At 36.8% G+C, this 27,670-nt stretch overlaps 2 protein-coding genes across 5 annotated transcripts in view; both read left to right on the forward strand.

The window, feature by feature from the left end:
• LOC133523605 (regulating synaptic membrane exocytosis protein 1) overlaps window positions 1-27,670 on the forward strand; it is a 244,393-nt gene that overhangs the window by 83,944 nt on the left and 132,779 nt on the right. The window lies entirely within an intron of this gene.
• On the forward strand, window positions 23,490-27,379 carry LOC133523601 (transcription initiation factor IIA subunit 1). The gene has a single exon (XM_061859267.1). It carries the CDS (start codon window positions 23,835-23,837, stop codon window positions 24,861-24,863), a length of 1,029 nt encoding a protein of 342 aa, XP_061715251.1. The 5' UTR covers window positions 23,490-23,834; the 3' UTR covers window positions 24,864-27,379.

The following is a 27,670-nucleotide window of genomic DNA, read 5'->3' on the forward strand; positions in this document are numbered from 1 at the left end:
CCCAAACTGCTTGATCCAGGAAGCAAATAGGATGCAACGAAGAATCGCTACTCCAATTGGTGGTTAATTTTATGAATGACGGTGGTGTGACCCCTCTTGAATGTCATGAAGGGTAATAGGTCCAAAATAATTTCATAGTTTTCTCAACGAGCACCACGGCGTCAATTTGCAACGGTTGAGTGTGTGTCATCCAGCCTCTAGTAGAAGATTCCAGAACTTCTTGTTTAACCGGCTTGATGTCGCATCTGCTCGACCCTGACGGGGTGTGAGTGACCGAAGACATCTGCGTTCCTTGAGGACATGAGTCGGTACTGACGTTAGAGGACGGACACCGAGGGAGTGGCAGCAGCATTTTCAGGGCGCGACGAAACGGTGGGAAGTGGCAACCAAAACAGTGTTGAGTTCATTGACGAGAAACATACTTTTACAATACCCAGCACTCATTTAAACAAAATGTGGTCGACTTTACCTCAGCTTCCCAAAACCTCCTTAATGTCAGACACGCGGAGCTGACATGAAAAGTAATGTAATCATTAGCTGCAGCGTTAGCTTGCAAATTACAGCTTAGGTAGCCAAGACTCATTGTATGCACTCATAAATGATGCACAGAACAAATGAAGTAATGAGTAACCCTAACAAATAGGTATCACTGGTAATATGTGTACTTAGTATTGAAACATACGAAACATGGCTATCTGACACCTTCACAAGTCTCAATCTATCAGCCGATGTACACTAATTTAGTTCACATATTTTCACATATTTAGGAACGTAACAAATAGTAGCTAAGCAAGCTTATACTGATAAATATAAATACCGAAACACTAAGATTTCCCTTTAACGTTAAGTTGACATATACCTAAGTATGAGAATATTTACCTTCTTGTCTAGTGAAAAACTTAGTGAAATGCTTTCTATTTGATTTCCTGTTCGAGAAATGATGAGATTGCTTAGTGCAAACATTCGCAGGCTGCTGGAACCGCGTGAGTTGGGTTCGAGTCTCATCGTCAAGCAATTCATTACTAGCGCAAGAGGTGACATTTGTAAAATAACAATTAATACGCGAAGGAGCCGATACCTGACCGCTGTTTGTTGGGCCTGCGACTATATACCCTAATTTAGTCTCAAATAGTATCGTCTGCCTATCACTTAATTCAATTTTATGTGACCCTAACAAGTTCCAAAAGAGATCAGCCCCAATTAAAAAATCAACCTCGGATGGCTTATAAAAGTTAGGGTCAGCTAAACAGATGTTAGACGGAATATTCATTCGCGATATATCCATCTGTTGATATGGCATCTCGTCAGTTATAGATGGCAAAACAGAGCAATTTAAATAAGTCGAGTAGGTGTTATCTAACGATTTAATTGGCACCTGGCACATTTTACCTACGTGAGACTTTAATTTGTTTATGCCTGTAATCGATTTATTTACTCGATTAGTATGTAAATTTAACTGCCGACATATCTTCTCAGTCATAAAACAAGTCGCACTGCCATTATCCAAAACTGCCCTGGCTATGATCTCGCGATTGTCATGCCCGTATACTTTTATTACCTAATGCAGTGGTTAACAGTCCGACGTTCGGTTCAGATGCATGCGAATATGACGTTAATGCAGGAACGGAGGCGGTGGCCGGCGCCGGCGCATCACTCGGCTCAGTAGCTGCCCGTGACGCGGAACGCTCACACGAATTTGATCCTGTTTTTTGCATGTGCTCTGTGATATGAATGAGTGAATTATGCTTGCGCTTACATATCCTACAACCTGCCTTCTTGCAATGGTTTGCGTAGTGATCTCGTCGGAAGCAATTAAAACATACTTTATAATTCGGCAGCAAATTAAGCCGCTCGATAGTGCTTAACGCGAGAAACTGGGAACAGTTATTTAAGCTATGCTCACCATTGCATTTCGGACATAATTGAGACGGGGAAGTGACACAGTGTTCAGTGGTTTGAGTCGAAAGCAATACCCTATGTTTAGACGCAATTTTAGCCGGCTGACTAGATTGACCGGCGCCTGAGGCGCTCGATAACTCTAAAGTTTCAATCAAATCTGCACGATTACGCATAAAAGTGATAAAATTATCAAATGAAATAGGAATATTCTTATCAAAGCTTCCTTTGTGCTCCTCCCACTCGCGGAATGTCTTTGTGTCTAGTTTGCTGCTAATTATGTGAATAAGGAGCGTGTCCCAATGATTGACAGGCTCACCTAGGGATTCTAAACATCTCAAGTTTTTGTTTACGTGGTCAATAATACGTTTTAAATGCACGGACGACTCTTCTGCGATCGGCTCCACATTAAATAATGCAGATACATGGTTTTGTAATAATAACCTTTTGTTATCGTACCGTTCGCATAAAAGTTTCCATGCTACCTCATAATTGTTCCCAGAAAACTCTATGGAATGAATAACTAAGGCTGCTGATCCTTCTAACGATGCTCTTAAATAGTGAAATTTATTAATGTTGTCAATGTCATCGTTAGAATGGATTAGACTTCTGAAAGTATCTCGGAAACCTAGCCAATTCTCGTATGAACCCTGAAATTTTGGTAACTGAATAGTTGGCAGCTTAACCAGTTTATGATTATTTGAACCACTACGCGACCCACGATTGCTGCATGACTCGAATTCATCGCGTTTTTTATTAAAATTATTGAGCATATCCTGGGCCCGCGAGAGCACAGAGAAGTAGTTATTTTGAAACTCGTCTCGCTCTGCCATATGTGTGTCCAAATTTTCACTGCTGCACTCTAACTGTGTTTGTACATCATCGTAAAGCTCATACAATGCCTCAATCTTACCTATACGCAACTGCAATTGACTAGCCTCAGCTTGAGTTAATGACGATTCCTTCACTGTGCCTAGGTATGTAGTAAACAAGGTTAGTTGACCTTTGTAACTGCCTCTTTTGCGAATTAAATCCTTTTCATCAACCATTTTTGGGAAGCTGGTGTACGTAGACCTTGAATGTAAACAATTAATAGATGTAAGCACGATTATTGAAACAATTTAATAATTAAAATTACACTTTGTGTTCAGTTTAGTCAATAAGCTAAAATAGTCTAGTTCGTAAGATTTTACAATGAAATTATAATAAATAATTCGAAATCACGAATAAAATGTAAATAATTGATTGATTCGTGTAAAATAATGTAAAATATACTAAACTATTATCTTATTGTACCTATTAACAAAGACCATACATTCGCAGATTATCATTCATATAAAATTATTCAATTTAAAATACAATTTTTATTTAAAATCCCTAGTAATAATTCCTGTTTAAAATAATCCACAATACAAATAAATTAAAGATAATGACTAGTCTCGAGTGAATAGAATAAGCGTACCTACACGAATAGCGGTAAATTAACGGTCAGAAGTTGCGTTGACAAAAGTAAGTTATTTAAACGAAAATCAATTCAATTTATTGTGAGTTTCAAATAAATAAAATAATTAAGAATTGACTAGATGAATATCACATTTAAATAAATACAACGAACTAACTTACAAATTGATCTGACCTCAATAAATACCAATACACTTTAAACAATAAAATATTCACTAACCTGGTATTTCCACCATAAATCCTACCTAATTATACCTTAATAACGAGTGCTGGACCCTAACAACTCCTAACACACTCAACACTGCTGGATTCCGATGTCCTGGTGAATTTCTTCATCACAGCCTCGGCAGTCGTAATATCCTCGGTGATAAATTGGTAATTTATAGGTATTTCCCTTCGGTCCTCCTATAAATGCTGGTTCCTTCAATTATACCCGGTTCGTGTGGACCATGTTCAAGGGTCTGACGGGCTTATAGCAGAAAAACTCAAAATAAAATATATGAGACGTGTAATCTGTCTTGTGGTACAGGAATAAGTAAAGTGACATGCAAATTTTGACAATATCTTAAATTAATACGAGAGGAGATTGACCTCTGTGGCGCTTTGCTATAATATTTGCGCAGGCGCTTCATGGATCTGATTTTGACCCGAACAGTACCCCTAATGTATATTTACACTAGGGGTACTGTTCGGCTCGTGGTACCGACTGTACAAAACCATGAAGCGCTATACCTATTAGGTAGATAGGTACTCTGCTTGCGACTCGAAACTTTGCAAAATGAATTGCCAGAGTGCCAAACAAATCTTATCCGTCCGTTATTGTTAAAGGAAACCTTCCGTGATAAGATTTCATGGAACGATTTAAAAAGAAAAGTTACCCGAAAGAAAGCCACTGGCTTTTCGCGCGGATCTTCTGTTTACCTATTTATAGCCTACCCTTTTTAGTATCTATAGAAAAAAAATTCCTTGATAAAATACAAAATCTAATAATGGAGAAGCTTAAAGCGACACATCAAGGAAATAACAGGCTACTATGTAACTAAAGTATTGTTTCTAGTAGATTTGACCAGAGACATGTAAATAGAGAAGATTGTCAATCTCCATACAACGATACGCTTTCAAACGCACAAAGCGAAACAAGCGATCTACAGCAACAACGTAACACGCTTCTCTTTATGGAGATTTTCAGTCTTCTGTAGTTACTTATCTCTGATATGACCATTATCTCTAAATAAGAAATTTCTGTTCGGGGTAATAACTCAATTCATTTTTTTCAAAGTGTTCCTCGTTGACTTATGCTTATGTGATTCTCGTAGTCAGCAAACAAGCCACCGGATGGGAAGCGGTCACCGTCGCCCTTGGACATAAGCAACATCGGAAGAGCTACTTATTCGCTAACCCTTGAGAACCCTGAGCATAATCCTTACTAATCCCGAGTACCTTTGGCTAACTTTTCTTTTAAATTGTACCGTTGATCTGACTTCAAAATAGCCATGCAATATGTAGGTTAAGGTACTTGCAAGTTTTCTATTGTGCTTCAGGCAGTAAAGATTAAATGTAAAGTCGTAAAGTTATGGAACGTTACTCAGCCGCCATACGTGGTCATGAGTCTGCCCACCTGTAGCACGAGTTAGTTGCTTGTTACGTTCGACACCTCACGCTCCGGAGCCTCACGGCGCCTACCTGAAGGACTTAAATGGCTCCATTAGTGAGTTAACTCTAAGTTCGACATAGAAACTAAGCAAACGTATGAATCGATAATAAATTTGCATGTAACGGAGCAGAGCGCATTATTTTCTTGAGAACTTTAGTACGTCCTTGTTAGAAGATCAGTTTTGAACAGCATTAACTTTGTTGTTTTAAACAATTCTCAATGTTTATCACTTAATTTATTACTTTTGTGTACCTGAATTAAGTGTAGCTGTTCATAGCTGAATTATGGCAGATTAGCTACATTGAAAAAAGTTAGGTTTAGTGAAGGCTGAGGACACATCACACATGAGACGACGTTCATGATGGGTACACTCGATCCCCTAAAATTCAAACGTAATTACGAGCTGTTTTGATTTTGACATCATAGAATTTATATTTTAGATTTATTGTGAATTATTTGTAATATAAAACATTGCCTACCTCTGTTTTTATATCTATGTAGCGGCTTGAATGTCCGAGCGGGCGCCACCACACCCTCATTATGAGCATGCCCGCAATTCCAATGGAATTGCTAAACCTATACTGGAATAGCTTCTGTGATTCTGTCCTATGTTTTCATTACAAGCATTAAGGTTGAAATTGTACTGAAATAACAATCTATTGACGCAATGATAATAGGTAGTTTCGAGTTAACGTAGATAGATATTAGTGAACATAGTGCCTGGGTCATACACATTTTTTAGAAAATTCGTTCGCATCTTTCCTGTAGACATCGCAAAGGAAACCTAAAGCTAATTTTTACGCGGCAACTTTACAGGCGAGACACATTTTTCACTACATTTTTGAGACTCATATAAGAAAAACGGGATATCTAATATGTACCAGAGTCGTTAACTGTTATTGTACACACACAGAAGTGAAATTTTTATATAAGGTGTTCGGACTCGTTCGCATCTTTCCTGTAGACATCGCAAATTTAAAACAATCTAAAGCTAATTTTTTCGCGACCTTTACAGGCAGGATACATTTTTTCAGTACTTGAGACTTAAATAAGAAAAACGGGATATCTAATATGTACAGTCAGCTGCAGAGAAAAGGTACTCCCCTGCATAGAAATTTTGTATGCAGGGGGGTACTTTTTCTCTGTAGCTGGCCGTACCAGAGTCGTTAACTTTGATTGTATTTTCCACAGAAATGACCTTTTTCTATGTGTCTGACCCGCCTATGCTATATTGCTATTCGTCGGTTAATTTTCGATTAAAGCAATCTAGGTCACACGAATAGAACAATGCGCTTAATTTAGACACGGGCACGGTTGTTAGTCGCTACAATAACAATACCTAGTTTAGCTTGTGATGCCTGCCGTGACTAAAAAATATTATGAATTTGATAATCTGTGTCTGTGTTATTCTGAGAGTCTGTTTAATACACATTGATAAGTGTTTAGTACGAGTTCATACATTTTCTACTAAACGCAAGTAGCAAATGTAAGCAAGTGTAAACAGGTCCTAAATGACAATTCATTTCCAGTGATCGAAAAAGATTGAATATATTTACTTAAACTTAGTAGAAGAGAGACAAGAACTCGGAAACTTACGATAAAAAATGTAGTCTCTAAGTCTCCTGGTTTGTGTCTCTGTTCTACTAAGTTGAGGTAAATACCTATACCTATTAGGGTTTTGTGAGCTAACTACGAGTACTTTTTTAGACTATACTCGTATATCGAACACTATAAGTACAATAACAATAAAAAAATGCCTGTATTTTCATTATCTTAATACCATTTTATGTTTCTGTCGCATTGTTTATCGTTGTATTGATTATAATCATATAATACCTAATGTAAAACTTATGCTTTATTATTATGCATTTATTCCCGATGTTTTTAAAAAATTGGATACCCAGACAAATTCAGCCGTTAAATCTATGAGAAAATAAAATCTTACTGAATTATTTGATATTATTTTAACCAAATATTTTTCTAGAACTGAATTTCATATAATATAATACTTAGTTTTCTATGTATTTATTGTGCAATATCATTAGATAATGCTTTTCAACCCTTTAGCCGCTTAGAGAGCTCCATCTTCTAGGTAAAAAGGTAAGTAAGTATGGTTACTATGTCTAGGACCGACCGCCCCGAATTTTCATACATTATAAAGTTTTCTATAGGACAACCATTATTTTACCTACCTACATATTCCATTCGCGAGGTATAGCAGAGGGATGACAAACTCTCTGTACCTATCTGTATTAAAAGCGACAATATAAATTGACCACCGGTGGGCCATATGTATATTCTGTTTTTTTTATTTCGTAGACTAAAATGACAATTCATGTGGTACTAAGAAATGTCATGTCTTACATATGAAACGTCATTTTAGTCTACGGAATAAAAAAACAGACCTTAGTTGCGAATAAGGTTCACGAATTGTAATTGTAAGTTAACAGTGTGAATGAACGTCGGTAGTACAGTTCCTGAGACCTACTAGTGGCAGTATACTTTGTTTTACTTATCGACTTCAGTACCCCTAGTGTAAATAAATTCGATTTTGAAACGTGACGTACGCGTTTGCGTTTAGTCTCATTTTGTATTGGATTTAGAAAGAGCGCGCCAAGCGGGACGTTTTGGAAACTCAAAATCCTATTCAAAATGAGACTTAACGCAAACGCGTTCGTCACGTTATGATGTCGATAAAATTTACACTAGGGGTACAGTTTACCAACATAACTATAGAACCTACTTTAAAACACTTCAATGAAGTTGCTTAATCAAAGATAAGAAACTGCTTATATAAACAATGTTAGTTATCTTTGCTCGCTGCTTTTAATTTCAGACGTACAACTTTTGAGTTATAATACCTATAATACGCATAAAATGGAATAGTAATAACTCTGATGTTGTTACTTTGACTTTCTTTTTACGTGGAAGAGGCGCGACATGAAGATGAATGATGTGATGGCGTAAGTTGAGTAAATTCTGCTCTCGGAGGAAGGAAATAGCATCTGGGAGATTGTGAATCGTTAAAGGCGTGTATTTATAAGTAAATAAAGTTTCCCTGCGTATCATCATACACTGGCCGATAGAATTTGATTGTTTGAAGTGATAATAAGGGGCGGCGGTTATCGACTTATCGTAACGTTTTAAGCTAAAATAATTTATATTTTTTTACTTCGTACTATTGATTAGGCTACTCTCCACAAAAATTTGAAAACGTTGGAACGATAAAGGGTGACTGGAGGAGGAGTCTCGAAGGAGTCGTCTATTTAAATATTAGTACGTGTTATATTATATTTGAGGAATATGAATAATAATTGAACTGTCGCGAAGAAACAGCAAATGCGTTTTCTTAGAAACATCTATTACTTAAAGGTGTTCTTAAACTCGCGTTTCAAAATTTGTAAATGAAAAAAATTTGGCATCTTGTCCATATTTCGTTGAGGTTTTTGCGTGCAAAATATTCAATACACACCACGGCACAACGGAAATCTAGTTCACGTCGAAACGATTTCTGGACTGTTAGCAGTAGAATTATTCGATTTGCAAATTGGGCGGATTTGGCTCCGCCCGTCCGAAAGCCGTCACTAAAAATTCGACTGAGACGTGCGAGGGGTCGACAAGCGAAATTACCTTGTAAATAATCCACCTTTAAGGGTTTAACATCGTGTTCCGCGACACAACGGCTGTTATGAAAATCTAGCACGCGATGGACTCAATTTCAGGACAACGTTGGCCTTATTGATTTAAAATAAGTACCTATTTGTCGGTTAATAATCTGATCCAGTAGCCTTACCACAACTGCCTTAGCAGTGTCAAACTGGTGGTAGCGGTACTGTATATTTCATATTAGTAAACAACTAAGTATAGAAATCTATTGTCAGCACATTAACTGTAATAATATTTAGATTTTGATGAAAAAAATCACTCACAGGAGTTTTATAATAAGAATTTGAATATTAACATAACACTTAATCGTCAAATTGTTGTAGTCTACTAAATAATAGGAAAATAAAAATATTTCTATAATTATGGCAGTATAGAAGAATGGCTCGAGATGCGTTTATCAATCTAAAGCTAAAGAAGGAAATATGTACCTCATTTTGTAAGGAGTAAACAAAAATACTTTCATTTTTGTTTACTTAACTAAAACACAGGTGCCTAGGCGTTTACGAATTAGCAACATAAACATACTGAAATTTAATACTCATCCACCTAAGTGAAGTATTTAACAAGTAGATAAGCACCTTGTAATTAATTAAACGACACCGGAAAACGACTGGGATTCCTATCCTTGTAAACTCATTTCCCTGTAATGGTCTCATTGAGATAACCGACAATGTTTTAATTCTATTATACTTACAAGCGGCAGCAAAGTTACAAGTATAATTTAAATTTCCTCTCAACACCCATCCCACTGATTATACCTACCTACCCAATAAGGATATTTTCAGGTAAAATTCGAAGGAAGATAATCCGAAACACGACGTCAAGTCAAGTTTTAACTCAAGTTTCTCGAAGGGCTTACAAGTATAAATGTTTTAGGTACCTAACTACTCTGTCTATACCTACCATTAGCTAAATACCTATTACTTACCTGTCGTTTGGAAAAGCATTGCGAGAAGTACCAATATAAAATTAATTTACAGATAAAATAAAATAGGTCCGTACAAACAGTGTCCATCAACCCAGCAATTATAACGTCATTCATGGATAACGTTAGCCGGACAATCGCTATAAAAATTACGAAGTCTGTTCCTGTACCTACATAAATATTCAGGTACTGCCAGTTGGCATAAACATGCGCAATCATAAATACGAGTATCAAAATATAATACCTGTTTAAGATCTGGGTATTACATGCTGAGTTTGCATTACATTTAGTACTTATCGTATGACGAAGTGGTCCTTGTCAGTACAAGTAGACGAGAAAATGTAGTGTTGTGAAATTAGTGAAATCATATAGAGTGTTATTAATATAACAATGGACTAATGTCCACGAGTTAAATACTTCGATTTCATAAAACCTTGCAAAACATTGTGTGTCTTCATTCTAATAAACACAAATGTCAAAATAACGGAGAAGGACAAAAAAACTTAGTCGGCTTGTTAGATTTACAGACGAATGAATTTGTATAAAGTGTTATCGTTCAAATGCTTGTGATCGCATCTAGTGACGTTGATTATTTATTATATAATCATATTTTGCATGAGGAACACGTTTAAAACATAATTTTTAAGAAAAAAAAACCGACTTCAATGAGGGGTGAAAGAACGATTATTGTTGATTTAAGATTTCATACGATGAAATTAAAAAGACGGCGTCCTGCGCCTAATTATGTCGAAAAGGAAGTAACATTTTTTTTTTTGCCACTGCACCCACCTTGACACATTTCAGATTTGCCCTATGGTTGACTGGAAAGATACCCGCAATAGGGTATTCGACTGTATTTAAAATAAATTATTTCACACCATGTATGAAATAAAGCACCAGATAATTATAATCCTATTTAGGATAGAAATATAAAAATGTGCCTTGAAAACCTAACTGCTTGACAAACATGCAAAGAAAACAAATTGGCAAACGTGAACTATGCATCATTGAAGAGTTCTGTTCTGTTCATCATCAGCAGTTCCACTTCATCAAATGTCACTTCTACAAATGTAAATACTTGATTTGTTGATGAAAATACTAAGATCACTATATATATGCCTTCAACATTTGAGGAGTTCCCTCGGTTCCTCATGGACCCCATCGTCAGAACTCGAACTTGACAAAATTTTGTCTTGAAAATCTAATTTGCTTAATAAACACAGCGAAGAGGACAAATCGCCAAACGTGTACTATGCGTCGTTGAAGAGTTCCATTCTGATCATCATCAGCAGTTCCACTTCATCAAATGTCACCTTTTTAAATGTAAATGCTTGATTTGTTAAAGAAAATACAAAAATCACTATATGCATGCCTTTCATATTTGAAGAGTTCACTCGATTCCTCATGGACCCCATCGTCAGAACTCGAACAAGGCAAAAATTTGTCTTGAAATCTAATGTACTTAACAAACACAGCGAAGAGGAGAAATCGCCAAACGTGTACTATGCGTCGTTGAAGAGTTCCATTATGATCATCATCAGCAGTTCCACTTCATCAAATGTCACTTTTTTAAATGTAAATGCTTGATTTGTCAAAGAAAATACAAAAATCACTATATGTATGCCTTTCACATTTGAAGAGTTCCCTCGATTCCTCATGGATCCCATCATCAGAACTGAGTTTTGACAAAAATGGGACCAATCTGTATAAATATAAATTCAATTAAAAAAAAATCAAAATCGGTTCAGAAATGACGGAGTTATGGAGTAACAAACATAAAAAAAAAAAAAAAATACATACAACCGAATTGATAACCTCCTCTTTTGAAATCTTGAAGTCGGTTAAAAAAGCAGCTCCACGATTGCAACATGTGATCGCAAATTCTAATTAATATGTATCAAAATTAGTATGTAAATATACTTAACTCAAACCTGTTACTTAACTACCAAGTGTAAAAACTACTTGGTTTTTGTATAGATCATTGTAGGAGAAGTATTAGCTTGGATTTTAATTGTGTTATTACTAAATAGTTATTGCTTTTACTTAAAACGTCCTACCGTAAAACATCTTAGTTAAATGGACAGGTAGGTACGTACCATTAAATAAATACGAAAGTAACTAACGGATTAAAGTTCTAATGTACATAATATAGGGTACGTACATACCGGGGATGAAAGTGGTCAAATTGACTAGTCAGGTGGAGCGAGCTTAGCATTCTGGAGCGTATCGATCGGGGACGGCGAATAACTGGCCGCCATGAAACTACCTGCAACAAGCTATCTCTGCACCTACTTTGGCGTGTCAAAATTTGGACGTGTTTCAGTAAAAGTCATATTTTCATAATAATTAGACCTTTATATTTTTACTGATTTAGGTATATTTCACGATTTATAAACATTATTATTTATTTACAATATACATTCCAAGTATGATTTCTTTAATTTTAAACTACCTCAACTGAAATGAGTTCTTTCATCGCCTGATTAACAATCTACTATTATAAAACAGTTTCACTGGTTGTATGAGTAATGCCGTTGACTATTTGGCAGTTATGGGACGAAAAAGTAAACAAATTTATAATTTTTAAGAAAAAAAACCGACTTCAATGAGGGAGACCGGTGAAAGAACGATTAATGTTGATTTTGGATTTCATACAATGAAATTAAAAGGACAGCGTCCTACGCCTAATTATATAGAAAAAGAGGTAACATGTTTTTTTTTGTCACTACTGCACCCACCTTGACACATTTCAGATTTGCCTTATGGTTGACTGGTAAGATACCCGCAATAAGGTATTCGACTGTATTTAAGATAAATTATTTCACACCATGCATAAAATAAAGCACAAGATAATTATTAAAAAAAACGAAATAGAAATATAAAAATGTGCCTTGAAAACCTAACTGCTTGACAAACAAGCAAAGAGAACAAATGGCCAAACGTGAACTATGCATCGTTGAAGAGTTCTGTTCTGTTCATCATCAGCAGTTCCACTTCATCAAATGTCACTTCTACAAATGTAAATACTTGATTTGTTGATGAAAATACTAAGATCACTATATATATGCCTTCAACATTTGAGGAGTTCCCTCGGTTCCTCATGGACCCCATCGTCAGAACTCGAACTTGACAAAATTTTGTCTTGAAAATCTAATTTGCTTAATAAACACAGCGAAAAGGACAAATCGCCAAACGTGTACTATGCGTCGTTGAAGAGTTCCATTCTGATCATCATCAGCAGTTCCACTTCATCAAATGTCACCTTTTTAAATGTAAATGCTTGATTTGTTAAAGAAAATACAAAAATCACTATATGTATGCCTTTCACATTTGAAGAGTTCTTTTTTTTTTTATACTACGTCGGTGGCAATCAAGCATACGGCCCGCCTGATGGTAAGCAGTGTCTGTAGCCTATGTACGCCTGCAACTCCAGAGGCGTTACATGCGCGTTGCCGACCCTAAACCCCCCCCCCCCCCCCCCTCGTTGAGCTCTGGCAACCTTACTCACCGGCAGGAACACAACACTATGAGTAGGGTCTAGTATTATTTGGCTGCTGTTTTCTGTTTTTCTGTTCCCTCTATTCCTCATGGACCCCATCGTAAGAACTCGAACTTGACAAAAAGGGTCTAGCCGCAATCCTATAGTGAAACTGCCCCTGGCTGAAATGTATACCTTTCTTAGAAGCGTTAATTGGTCTTATTATAAGATATCATTTTACAATATTTCAAGCCTGGAATCCCCTTGGTTTGGATAAAAAAACAAAAATATACAAAATCTTTTTTAATTTTTCTAAGCTAAACTAATGGTTAGATTTCTTTGAAATTCGGATTATACATGGCACTAATAGCAATACATTTAAAAAAAAAAATCAAGGTTCTAACTTATTTACAAAGGCCAAAAAAAATATTTTTTTTTGTTAAAAATTTTTTTTTTAGTATTTACAAGAGGGCGACAACCTCAATTTTTAGGTATTTAATGCAGAATACAATATTGTATGAAATATATTTTTTTCATAAAAATCCATTTGGGGCAACAAGGTAAAAATGTCTTACTAATGCAGGCCATTCGACTTAAGGCGTCTGTAGGTTACACATTGGGCCAACGTACTTGGCTCATTGTGTACTTCCGCCTTTACAACCATTTAGTAGGTATTAACGAGCAGCAGCTAGTCGAGCAGAAAAATTGTTTACACTAAGTATAATTATATTTTTTAATGCAGTATTGCGTATTTCATAATAGGAATGTTTACGTAGTAGTTGTTTACGTACAGCAATGGTAGATTACATACCGAGGCCAATAAAATAAGAAATGTCTCAGAACACATCGGACTCGCCCATGAAGGGTTCCGTACCATTTATGACGTATTAAAAAAACTACTAACTAGATCTCGTTCAACATTTTACCACTTTGGACACACATTTTACCACTTTGGAAGTGTCTCTCGCACAAACTATTCAGTTTAGAAAAAAAATGATATTAGAAACCTCAATATCATTTTTGCAGACCTATCCATAGATACCCCACACGTATGGGTTTGATGAAAAAAAAAAAAAATTTTTATTTTATGACGTATGAAAAGAACTACTTACTAGATCTCGTTCAAACCAATTTTCGGTGGAAGTTTGCATGGTAATGTATATCATATATTTTTTTTAGGTTTTTCATTCTGTTATTTTAGAAGTTACAGGGGGGGGACGACACACATTTTTTCACTTTGGAAGTGTCTTTCGCGCAAACTATTCAGTTTAGAAAAAAATTATATTAGAAACCTAAATATCATTTTTGAAGACCTATCCATAGATACCTCACACGTATGGGTTTGATGAAAAAAATTTTTTTTTTTTAATTTTATGTCGTATTAAAAAAAACTACTTACTAGATCTCGTTCAAAACAATTTTCGGTGGAAGTTTGCATGGCAATGTATATCATATATTTTTTTTAGATTTTTCATTCTGTTATTTTAGAAGTTACGGGGGGGGGGGGGGGGGGGGGACACACACATTTTACCACTTTGGAAGTGTCTCTCGCGCAAACTATTCATTTTAGAAAAAAAATTATATTAGAAACCTCTATATCATTTTTGAAGACCTATCCATAGATACCCCACACGCATGGGTTTGATGAAAAAAGATTTTTTGAGTTTCAGTTCTAAGTAATATTTATACCTTCGGTCTTGAACAGTACACAGAGTTTATGGCTAGGCCGCGGAATTCTGGATAAAAACCTGCAATACGACAAGTAATATATAATTGCCGCTACATGTGAACAACAACCTACTGTTCTTAACCCATTCGCACATTCACAACAATATTGATCGATTGCTTCTACTCCCCTCTTTTCGCCATCATACTTTATGAAGCATCTATATACCTTCTTAGACATATGCCGAGAATGTATCTATATTTTATGATTAATGGTCGTAAGACGAATGGCCTGCATTAGTAAGACATTTTTACCTTGTTGCCCCAAATGGATTTTTATGAAAAAAATATATTTCATACAGTATTGTATTGTGCATTAAATACCTAAAAATTGAGGTTGTCGCCCTCTTGTAAATACTAAAAAAAAATTTTTAAACAAAAAAAAATTTTTTTAGGCCTTTGTAAATAAGTTAGAACCTTGATTTTTTTTTTGAAAATGTATTGCTATTAGTGCCATGTATAATCCGAATTTCAAAGAAATCTAACCATTAGTTTAGCTTAGAAAAATTAAAAAAGATTTTATATATTTTTGTTTTTTTATCCAAACCAAGGGGATTCCAGGCTTGAAATATTGTAAAATGATATCTTATAATAAGACCAATTAACGCTTCTAAGAAAGGTATACATTTCAGCCAGGGGCAGTTTCACTATAGGATTGCGGCTAGACCCTTTGTATTGAAAATCTAATTTACTTAACAAACACAGCGAAGAGGACAAATCGCCACCGTGTACTATGCGTCGTTGTAGAGTTCCATTCTGATCATCATCAGCAGTTCCACTTCATCAAATGTCACTTTTTTAAATGTAAATGCTTGATTTGTTGCTTTGTAGGTAGGTCTTGAGGAAAAAATCCTGGCCATAGGTCTGTTACTTTAATTACTGATTATGCAAATTTGCATTGTCTTTAACTCGGGTGAAAGGCACGATTTTATCCCTTAAGTGGGTGATAGACGTACGTACTTAAAGTTGCAAAAGTGCTTGACAGTGTGCTTAATGCTCAGTTAAACAAAGTACTCTTGCTGCACGATAACCAGTTTGGGTTCAGACCCGGACTTTCGACTGAAAGTGCAATTTTGACCCTTAAGCACACTGTTGCGTACTATGTTACTAGAAACACGCCGGTCTATGCATGCTACCTAGACCTGTCGAAGGCATTTGATATGGTTTCCTACGATCTACTATGGAAAAAACTTGAATCAGTAAACCTACCTCAGGAACTCATCTTTTTATTTAGACATTGGTATGGAAACCAGATCAACTATGTTCGTTGGGCTGGTACGCTATCGGACTCATATGGCATGGAATGCGGTGTGAGGCAGGGGGGATTGAGCTCGCCAGCGCTGTTCAACCTGTACATAAATGAGTTGATTGTCGCGCTCTGCAGCATGCATATAGGATGTCACGTAGATGGCGTTAATGTTAACAATCTGAGTTATGCCGACGATATGGTGCTGCTGAGCGCGTCAATCTGCGGTATGAGAAGATTGCTGCAGGTTTGTGAGGACTATGCGCAAGCGCACGGGCTGAGATATAATGTCAGCAAAAGTCAGTACATGGTCTTTGGGGTTGGTGCTATTCTACCATCTGAATTACCACCCATTCGTTTGAACTCGGTGGATCTCGAAAGAGTGTTCAAATATAAATACCTAGGGCATATACTCACCACCGACCTCAAGGACAATGCTGACATTGAACGTGAACGTAGGGCCTTGTCGATAAGAGCTAATATGATTGCCCGCAGGTTTGCACGTTGCTCTAATGACAGTAAAATAACCCTGTTCAGGGCTTTTTGTACCACTTTTTACACGTGCAGCCTGTGGAGCAAATTTACAAAAAAATCGTACAAGGCCCTACAAATTCAATATAATAATGCGTTCCGGGTGTTGATGGGGCTGCCGCGCTTTTGCAGTGCGTCACAGATGTTCGCTGACGCGCACGTAATATGCTTCAAAGCAGCAATGCGCCTGCGAGCCGCATCGCTGGTACGGCGCGTGCGCGCCAGCCCCAACACCATCCTCACTATGATTGCGGATAGGATCGACTGTCCGTACATAATGCATTGTTGCGGGCTTCATAAGCCCAGTAACAGTGAATCGTTATGATTTTAGTTAAGATATTTATTGTTACTAACATAGTTTTTTTAAGTTTTATTGTACATAACTAACATTTTATGAGCCACATGCGCTTGAAATAAACGGTAATTTAATTTAATTTAATTTTAAAGTACGCGATTTTTAAGTTTCGCGAACATACTCGGCGCGACATCGGTGACACACGTTGAAGCTTTTTCATTTAGCTTCACGCGTTTCAACGGCGTCGAGCGTCGCTACGTCGTCAACGGAGGTTTTGTATGGAGGAAATGGCGGCTCGACCGCTCGAGGCGGTGACGTGCGGTCACGTCTGAAAATATAGATATTTTTGGCACTTTGTTTCGTATCGATATTTTCAGATGTGACTGTACGAGCCGAGGCGGGCTATGAGCAAAATTTCGGTCCTTTGTTTGTTGTTTAAGTGTCTAATTCGTTTACAATATATGAAGTTGTTCCTTGTGTGATGAGATGCGTCCACGTATTACTCAACGAAGGCAAGGTAAAGTTGTGAAACTTCGTAGAAAAACGGGATATCATTTCCGCGCCCAAACCAACACCTGACTTGTGTATTTCTCAGGCAAGTCAGTCGCATAGGAGAAAATTATGTAGGGCAACGGCCGGTTACAAAACCAAAACACATTGGATTGTTAGTTGATCCCATACAAATAAGATGTATCTATTAATAATAATAATAATAAGCCCCCAGGGCAGCTTGTGGCGAGCTGAATGGGAAGTGACGTCCCTTGGGTCCCATACCCCCGAGAGTCGGTCAGGCCCCTCTCTCTGGCTTGCCTTGATTGGCCGGCTGGAGTGAACACTGAGCAGGGGCCGCAGGACTCTCACCTCTGGCTTGCCTTTACCGGCCGTCCAGAGTGGGGTGTCAGAGCTATATGCTCGCAGGGTGGAAGTGAAAGGGTGTAGCAGGATAGCCTAGGTAAAATTGCCCCCAGCGATTTTGGGCCGAAACTGTAATCAAACGATGCCTTTTGGGGAGGTTATACTCTGCACAAAGTTTCATCTCTCTGTCACCCCCTGGGGGTGAAAAACACCCGATTAAAAACTGTTTTAATTATTTTTTCCTAAACTATGAAACTGACGAATTTCAAATTTTGTACAAATATTAATAAGACTAAAATCTATGTGCTAAAAAAATATTAACCCTCTAACCATTTAAATTCTTGTAAAAAAAAAAAAACAAAAATAAAAAAAGAATCACCCTGTATATCAAGTTTGGCTCATGGTACACACACCATTTTTTTTTCAAAAATGAACCAGTTTATATTCTACATTATACAAAAGTTTCATGGACCTACTCCAGTAGGAACATTGCGAAATTAATATGTATTGGCTCTTTGGTGCGTACTATTCATTGAACTCCCACTAAGAGCCTTGCATTATTAATAAACAATGGCTTGCGATCGGACCGCTGCTCGTGCCCGATTTGAAAAAGGTGGGGATAAAGAAGTATGTATCAAACTCATTTGTATTTATAAAAACATTTTTAGGGTTCCGTAGTCAACTAGGAACCCTTATAGTTTCGCCATGTCTGTCTGTCTGTCTGTCTGTCCGAGGCTTTGCTCCGTGGTCGTTAGTGCTAGAAAGCTGAAATTTGGCATGGATATATAAATCAATAAAACCGACAAAGTCGTACAATAAAATCTAAAAATTTAATTTTTTTGAGGGTACCTCCCGGGTTTTAGGGTACGTAAAGTGGGGGTGACATTTTTTTTTCGCTTCAACCCTAGAGTGTGGGTTATCGTTGGAAAGGTCTTTCAAAGCTAATAGGGGTTTTCACGAAACATTTTTTGATAAAGTAATATTCGGAGATAACCGCTCCGAAAGAAAAAAAAATGTGTCCCCCCCCTCTAACTTTTGAACCATAGGTCCAAAAAATATGAAAAAAATCGTGGAAGTAGAGCTTAAGAAAGACATTAAATGAAAACTTTAGCGGACATGATCAGTTTAGCTGTTTTTGAGTTATCGCAAAAAGTTTTCCCTTCATAGTAAAAAGACTACCGGTTTGGCCTAGTGGGTAGTGACCCTGCCTACGAAGCTGATGGTCCCGGGTTCAAATCCTGGTAAGGGCATTTGTTCGTGTGATGAGCATGGATATTTGTTCCTGAGTCATGGGTGTTTTCTATGTATTTAAGTATTTATAAATATTTATATATTATATATATCGTTGTCTAAGTACCCTCAACACAAGCCTTATTGAGCTTACTGTGGGACTTAGTCAATTTGTGTAATAATGTCCTATAAATATTTATTAAATATTTATTTATTATTTATTATTACTTACTTTAATTAGGGTACTGATTATGCAAATTTGCCTATTTGTTTAACTCGGGTGAAAGGTACCGTTTCATCCCTTGGTTAACAATTTACTAATATACTTTAAGCTCCAATTTAGCTTATTGTGACGGAAGAGTAACTACGGAACCCTACACTGAGCGTGGCCCGACATGCTCTTGGCCGGTTATTTTACAATAGTCCTACACTAACCGGGGCTTGTCCTTGGGTGCACTGCTATAGTGTGAACAGGGATAATCGTCGGTTGGTGTCACGTTACATTTAGAGTAAATTGTCTTATTACAAGGGGACTCTACGTGTTGGCTTCGGCCCCACGCACGCCTTCCAAATGTCCGGGACCCCATAGGTCCCGAGAATTTGTAAAAGACAGACAATAATAAATAATGCTTCCGGCTATGACGACTTATATAATTTATCAGGCGCGATAAAGATAAGTTTATAATTGCTGATATGTTTGTAAAATTCTATTTTAGTAGTATAGTAGGTACTTACCTCAGTGCGCTATGATTAGTTCGCCTCGACTGGCTAACAAATTCATTTGAGTGCGAAAAGTGAAGATTGGACAGGTTATTAAGTACACATATCTTTCGGCTTGCCCTTATCCATAACTGTAGGCATGCCACTGGCCCGTAAATCCCGACATGCTGTTGGCCGGTTTTTAGGGTTCCGTAGCCAAACGGCAAAAAACGGAACCCTTATAGATTCGTCATGTCTGTCTGTCTGTCCGATTATGTCACCGCCACTTTTTTCCGAAACTATAAGAGCTATACTGTTCAAACTTGGTAAGTAGATGTATTCTATGAACCGCATTAGGATTTTTACACAAAAATTGAAAAAAAAAAACAATAAATTTTGGGGGTTCCCCATACTTAGAACTGAAACTCAAAAAATCTTTTTTCATCAAACCCATACGTGTGGGGTATCTATGGATAGGTGTTTAAAAATGATATTGAGGTTTCTAATATAATTTTTTTCTAAACTGAATAGTTTGCGCGAGAGACACTTCCAAAGTGGTAAAATGTGTGTAACCCCCAGTAACTTCTAAAATAACAGAATGAAGAATCTAAAAAAAAAACATGATATACATTGCCATGCAAACTTCCACCGAAAATTGGTTTGAACGAGATCTAGAAAGTATTTTTTTTTAAACTGTCATAAAATTAAAAAAAAAAAAAATTTTTTTTCTTCAAACCCATACATGTGGGGTATCTATGGATAGGTCTTCAAAAATGATATTAAGGTTTTTAATATCATTTTTTTCTAAACTGAATAGTTTGCGCGAGAGACACTTCCAAAGTGAAAAAAATTGTGTCCCCCCCCCCTGTAACTTCTAAAATAACATAATGAAAAAGTCTAAAAAAATATATGATATACATTACCATGCAAACTTCCACCGAAAATTGGTTTGAACGAGATCTAGTAAGCAGTTTTTTTTTAATACGTCATAAAATTAATTTTTTTTTTTCATCTAACCCATACGTGTGGGGTATCTATGGATAGGTCTTCAAAAATGATATTTAGGTTCCTAATATCATTTTTTTCTAAACTGAATAGCTTGCGCGAGAGACTCTTCCAAAGTGAAAAAATGTGTCCCCCCCCTGTAACTTCTAAAATAACAGAATGAAAAATCTAAAAAAAATATATGATATACATTACCATGCAAACTTCCACCGAAAATTGGTTTGAACGAGATCTAGTTAGTAGTTTTTTTTAATATGTCATAAATGGTACGGAACCCTTCATGGGCGAGTCCGACTAGCACTTGGCCGCTTTTGTTTGTTAGTCTCCCATAAAAAAAAATTGATATCGCGATTTAGGATTTTACTACACAGAACAGCGCACTCTAGCGTGCGATTCTTGAACGAATAAAAAATTGCTTGAATGGAATGAGATCACGTAATATGTGGCATTTGCCAAGCTATTTACATGGATACATTACTAACAATTATCAAAATAAATACGTTAGTTATATTAAGCATTTCATACAGCTTACAATGGTCCCTTACACCATACAATTTAAATGCATATTTCAGGAGTAATCGTAAATCAAAGTTTCATTTCGAGCCATATAATTGTACGAAATGTTAAAGACGTTATCCGCAGTTAGTTCACATTTTTACCACCTTATGGTCCTTATGCGCTGGGATCGCTTTACTTACCCCCACCATGCACTTCGCACGGTCCAAAAAGAAACCGGATGATTGAGTAGTCAATTTAGAGACCCCACACGAGCGTCTTTTGAGAAATGGAAAATGGCGTTAATGGCGTCACTGCGCAGTTGCACCAACGTTGCGTCGAGCAGTATTACTGCTCGATAGCAGTAGCCATAAAGGACCAATTACATCCACACTCGCTATCGCCCGATGTCAGGCCCGATGTCGGGCCCGAGCGAGAGTATTTTTCCATTTCACCAAATATCAACATCTTTTACAATATTTGACATATAAAATGTATATATGTTTATTTATAATAGTAGTGTTGAGATAGTGACTTTTATCTCTCTGTATAAGATTTTCCTTTCGACACCAATTGTAAGTTTCTGTTTGGCCCAATGGTTGACTGATAGAGAATGCCTTATGGCATTAAGCCCGCCATTTGTACTTTTTTTTGTATTGTGCAATAAAGGTTAAATAAATAAGTAAATAATGTTCAATGTTCGATATTATTGTATTTGAAACATTTATTTTCATTTCAAATATAACGATGTGCTGATAGTCCGTGAAGCGGAAAACGATTATCAAGCCCGACATCGGGACTGACTTCGGCCCCGATATCGGGGAGTGTGGATGTAATTGGCCCTATAGAGCTGACGCCAATGGTCGGGTGACGCTAGAGTGGTGTCTCTCTCACAAATCACAGAGAGTAGACCATGGTTGCAGAATTAAATAGGTAAGTAATAGTACTACAACACACATAATTACTCTTATCACGTTATCCCTCTCGAACACATGCAAAGTTGCAAACGCATTAAAATTATGTATATTAAACGGGTTAGTCACGTATTCAGTCGAATCCAATCTTCGAGGATCTTCTTCAGCACCGCCTTTATTGAAGGCCTACCGCGAAAATCTTGCTCATTTATCATCTTGCTCTTTTACTCTCACTAAGACGAAATTAGAGTGATAGAGAAAAATACCCTCGATTCGAACTTCGATTTTTGCGGTTATAGCCTAGGTCAAGATCGCGACGTGTATAACTTCCATTCCATTGTTTTTGCATGCATTATTAAGTCCATGACCAGTCAATGGTCCAGTCAGTAAAAATGTGAATATTGTTCATTGCTACAATAGCGTTGTTTCAAATTTTTGAAACGCTTGTAATACGTTCTATATTAACCACTTTTACCCTAAAAACCCTAAATATGTTAAATTAACAAAATATATTTTGACCCATTCTTTCGCGCCCAAAACGCTCTTTGAAAATTGTATGACGTTACAGTTTACGGCTTGGTTATATTCGGTGCGAATAAGTGCGAACTTGATCAACCAAAAATCAATTTGACAGTTCCCAGTTTGAATCAGTGCCTTGCCGCAAACTAAATCCGATCGACGCTTCGAAATCGCCGTGAAGTTGTGCGAGCGTGGAGTCTACGTCAACGTCGCGGTATGTTCGCTCCGCGAAGTCACGCCGCGATTCACGCGCATAGTCTGGAGGGGGCTTAAGGGACGCAGCTATGTGGTGGAATGAGATAGCGATATCACTTGCTCCCTTTAACGAATAAATGCGTCTCTTGGACTGTCCTACGCTCGGCCATCGTGTAGTGGAGCCCTTACGTGTGTATGTACCTATATACTTACTTTACTCTTTGTATGTACATAGTTATGTGTCAAACCGTAAACTATGACGTCATACAATTTTCAAAGAGCGTTTTGGGCGCGAAAGCACGGGTTAAAATATATTTTGTTAATTTAACATATTTAAAGCCGTTTTAGGGTAAAAGTTAAATTTTAGGGCAACGTTTGGTTAATATAGAACGTATTACAAGCGTTTCAAAAAGTTGGAAACAACCCTATTAACTTGCAGGCAAAGAAATTCAAGGATTTTGATGTTTCAAAGTTTTTACTTTAATGGCAACATTTGTGTTTTATCCATCCAACGAAACTAATCTGATAAAATTGATTTTTGTGTTTATTTAATATTAAGTAATTACTAAAGTCTGGATGACTTCAAATAAAATAAAGTTATATTTCATTTAATATAATACAAATCTTTAGTTAGCTGGTCGCGATGTTCGGCGCGCGCTGGTGGCGCTGTAATCGCGCATGCGCAGTACACTCGTGCAATATCAATGGCCACTAGGACCGGACCAGAGACAATATTCGTAATCTGGCAAATTCTGCTTTTCGTTTGTAGGTTATGTTTAGTGGTGAATTGTCAAATTTAGTGTTAAATATTTCCCTGGAAACCTTATAGAAATGGAGTGGACTACACCCAAACGTTTTACTTATTAGTAATCGTGAGATTTTGAACTTCATTGAATTGTATATGAAATTGTAATCCTTTCGTCATAATGGCTGTGTAGATTGCCGTGTCGCTTGACATTGAGATGTGATTCCGAAAGTTGATACGCATTTTACGATAGGAAAACTATAATCGTTGTGAGCTCACAATAGTTCTTATGCATCACGAATGATACCAGTACACAACTCTGAGTACACCAATTATATCAAGATGACGTCGAGTCAACTGTCCGTTATTAAACTTTACAATACCGTAGTAGATGACGTTATAGCCGGAGTGCGGGACTGTTTCTTAGATGACGGTGTGGATGAGCAAGTGCTGCAGGAGTTAAAACAGTTATGGAAGACCAAATTAACTGACAGTGGCGCGATGGATCCGCCTCCGTTGGAACCGGCGATGCCGCCGCCACCAGTGTTACAAAATTTTCAAAAAGCAAATGGGAGCAATGCGATACAAAAACGTATTCCGGATGCGCATATGGCGCAGAGCTCGAGCCATTCAAGTTCAGGCGCGGAGCATGGAGCACCGGGCCCCAACTTGGCAGGCACTCATCCCCACGTTTTAGACCCCAGCAATAAAGTTCCAGTGCAATTGACTCTTCCGGCGCAGCCTGGTGTCCCAGGGTCGCAACCACGTTCTTTCACTATTCAAATTCCAGCCTCTGCTCTTAATGGTAATAAGCTTCACCAGGTATTGACTGGGCCCATAATCAATGCAACAATTAGCTTACCGCAGCCATTAGCTGCAACTCTTCTTCAACAACATATTAATTCTGCACTAGCAGCGCAACAAAATGAGTTTGATGGTGGCGGGGGCGGCCGGAGTGGTGCAGCCCCATTTTCCCTGGATGGAGCACTGGATTCTTCAGATGATGAAGGCTCAAATGGAGGGGAGGGCTCAGATGATGCAGCAGGGGATGATGATGATGATGAGGAATCTGGAGAAGAGCCAGCAGAGGAGGAAGAGGAAGAGCGGGATGAGGATGGTGGTGCGGAAGAGGAGCCCCTCAACTCGGGGGATGATGTGTCTGATGAAGAGCCTGGCGACATGTTTGATACCGATAATGTTGTTGTATGTCAATATGACAAAATTACTCGGAGTCGCAACAAGTGGAAGTTTTACTTAAAAGATGGGATAATGAATTTAGCTGGAAAAGATTATGTCTTTCAAAAAGCCAATGGAGATGCAGAGTGGTGAAATTTTCTCCTACCAAAAATACAAGTTATGTGTATTTTAATGTGTAAGGTGTCTCATGACTAGAATAATTCTTACCAAATGAATATGTTTAACGGCAAGTGGTGATCGATAATATATATATCTCATGATGGTAATAGTGGACATTTTGGCTCTTATCAGGGATTGTTCGCCAGGTTACTCATTGAATTTCCTATTTAAGCCATTATAAGTTATTTGCCAAGAAATATTTGAAATACCTACCTAATATTTTTAATATTTATTTACAATGTTATTGTTTTATGATTCACTCGCAAACAATCATTTGGTATTTATTTTCATTTTCAAGATTGCCTTATTGATAGAATTTTACTTGCTAAAATGCAAAATGCAGAAATTAATAATTTGAGATTTCTAATTCAGGGTATTGGTTGAAGAAGAGTTTAGTGAGAATATATTAACACACAGGATACTTCATTATTATTAGCTTCACTAATTAAATACCCAGTAATATTTTGAGACTTGTGTTTTTTTATTTGTAACCAGATATCAAGATCACTCTTGTGCCATAACAAAAGTATTTAAGAGCTGAATTTATAAAATATTAACTTTATTTATAGAAAGTATAGAAACATCTTGCTTGTTAACTAGAGAATGAACAATAAATTAACTACCAATAGAATGTAACACCACATAATTTAGTGAAGCTAACTGGCATTCAAGAAAAGACAAAGACTACTTTTGTTACAAGCAACACCAACCTATGTGTTTCCAAGTTGCCAATAATTTTTCTAATTATGTTACTTTAGCAAGGACAGCACAAGTAACAATGTGACACATGCCGCTCGGAAAAAAGACTACCCTGACTGACCCATCTTCATACAGATATAAAGGAAAAGGTAATCTGTCCTAAGGTATTCCTTGTGCTAACTGTGCAGTACAAGATGGCAAACTACTGATTTTAATATTTGTAGATATCTCATTCCATTGTGTGGCCACAATTTTAGTTAACACATTCACTACCAGACAAAAAAGGGCGCACTACCCCAGAAACCGGTGGTCAATAGCTGCGTACAAAACAACCGTTGTCTGAACAAAGTTCACGAGCGCCCACCAGGTGGGTTCCCGGCAGTGAATGTGATAACAAAAGTTAGAATAGTATAATTCATTTGTGAACAGACCCAAATTTCTGTGTACATCCTTGGCATATGAAATCACATACCAAGTAGACCCTGAGCCAGGATTTTGATGGTCAGTTTTATTAAAGAATGTGAAAATTACTTCATTTCACAAAAGGGAATTTGTTTATTTTACTGTAAGTAACTAATGTACATTTTATGATTTCCATTGTTATTAGTTTCTCTAATTACACTATCTTCAATTACCTAAGTGTCCTAAGCTCCTAAGTAAATATAATTAATCTTATGTATTTTAAATTTAATCTATTGGGATAATATTACAGTTTTTGTTATTTTGGTGTAACAAATCTACTATTATATTAAAATCATCAGAGTGTTTGCTTAGCATAAACTTTTTATCTATTGTGTAACCAAGTAAACATATTGAGTTTTTGATTTTAAAATATTGGGTAATTGTTCTTTAAGGGTGTCTTGTGTAAAAACACACACATGAATTCATGCTCTGAATGTTTAGAGATTTGTCTGAATTATTTCGTGAAAACTTTAAGATCATGAATTCATGGATGTGCGGTATCCCTAATTATTCGTGTTATCTATATCGAAATAGCAAACAATTTAAGGGGCATCCCACTTACATGATTTCATGGTTTTAACTAATGATCTGAATTTTTACGAGTCATGAATTTAATTAGATGAATGTCAGATTCGTGATATTTCAGATAGAATTTTGAATGAAGAAAGAAATCTGTCATTGAACATAGACAATAATCTGAGGTAATGAGGAAAGGGGATTTTGAATTCATGTGCTTAAAATCCCTTAAATTGGAAATAACCTCGGATGGAAATGACCAGAGGGTCTAATAGTACCGCGAAAATGAAATTTCGTTAGCTGCATCTCCATCGCTCGAATATGCAACAGTTATCTAGATGCAGATAACGAGAATTCGATTTCCACAGAAGGGCCTCAGGGGCATGATTAATGAGCTACAATTTTCACGGATGTAAACCGCTGATGACACGAACTTGACCAATGGTGTCAGGCCATTCGAGTAATGTTGCTGATTTACACATACAATTGAACGGTTTAGCTTCATAAAATGGGGTCCAGATTCGATATCTACAAACAAATTGTTACATAAAAGGAGTGTAAAAAAAAAAACATTAGTTTTTTTAGTATATATTGTGATATGATCAATAGTATTTAATTTTATTATAAATTTTTAATAGGTGGGTTAAACAATAGGTACCTATTTCGGAAGGTGTTCTGTGTATGTGTTGTTCTGTTAAAATTTTGTAGGTAGAAATAATGCATCAACTTAGTTCTCATTTAAGTTTCTTGCGGTTTGTGATGATTGAAATTTTGGAGGAAAATTGTAATTATAATAAAAATATGTTACATTACTCCTTTCTTATTTATTTTAAATATTCTCGAACTGAAACCTCCAACACAATTTTGCCATACAGCATTGTTACGTTACGTAATCGAACTAGAACCTAGAACCGGTCCTAAACCTGACTCTAAACATTTTCATAACGTTATTTCTCTAATACTTATTATGTTCTCGGTCTCACTACTGAGGTAAAAAGCCATATGTGCCAGTGTGCCACCAACTTTGTAAATAGAATCAATAGCGTATCGAGTCTTGGCTTATAGTTATGGAATCTTTCGCTTACTCTGAATTCAAAATCAGA

Source organism: Cydia pomonella, chromosome 12, assembly GCF_033807575.1.
Source record: "Cydia pomonella isolate Wapato2018A chromosome 12, ilCydPomo1, whole genome shotgun sequence".
Classification (NCBI taxonomy): domain Eukaryota; kingdom Metazoa; phylum Arthropoda; class Insecta; order Lepidoptera; family Tortricidae; genus Cydia; species Cydia pomonella.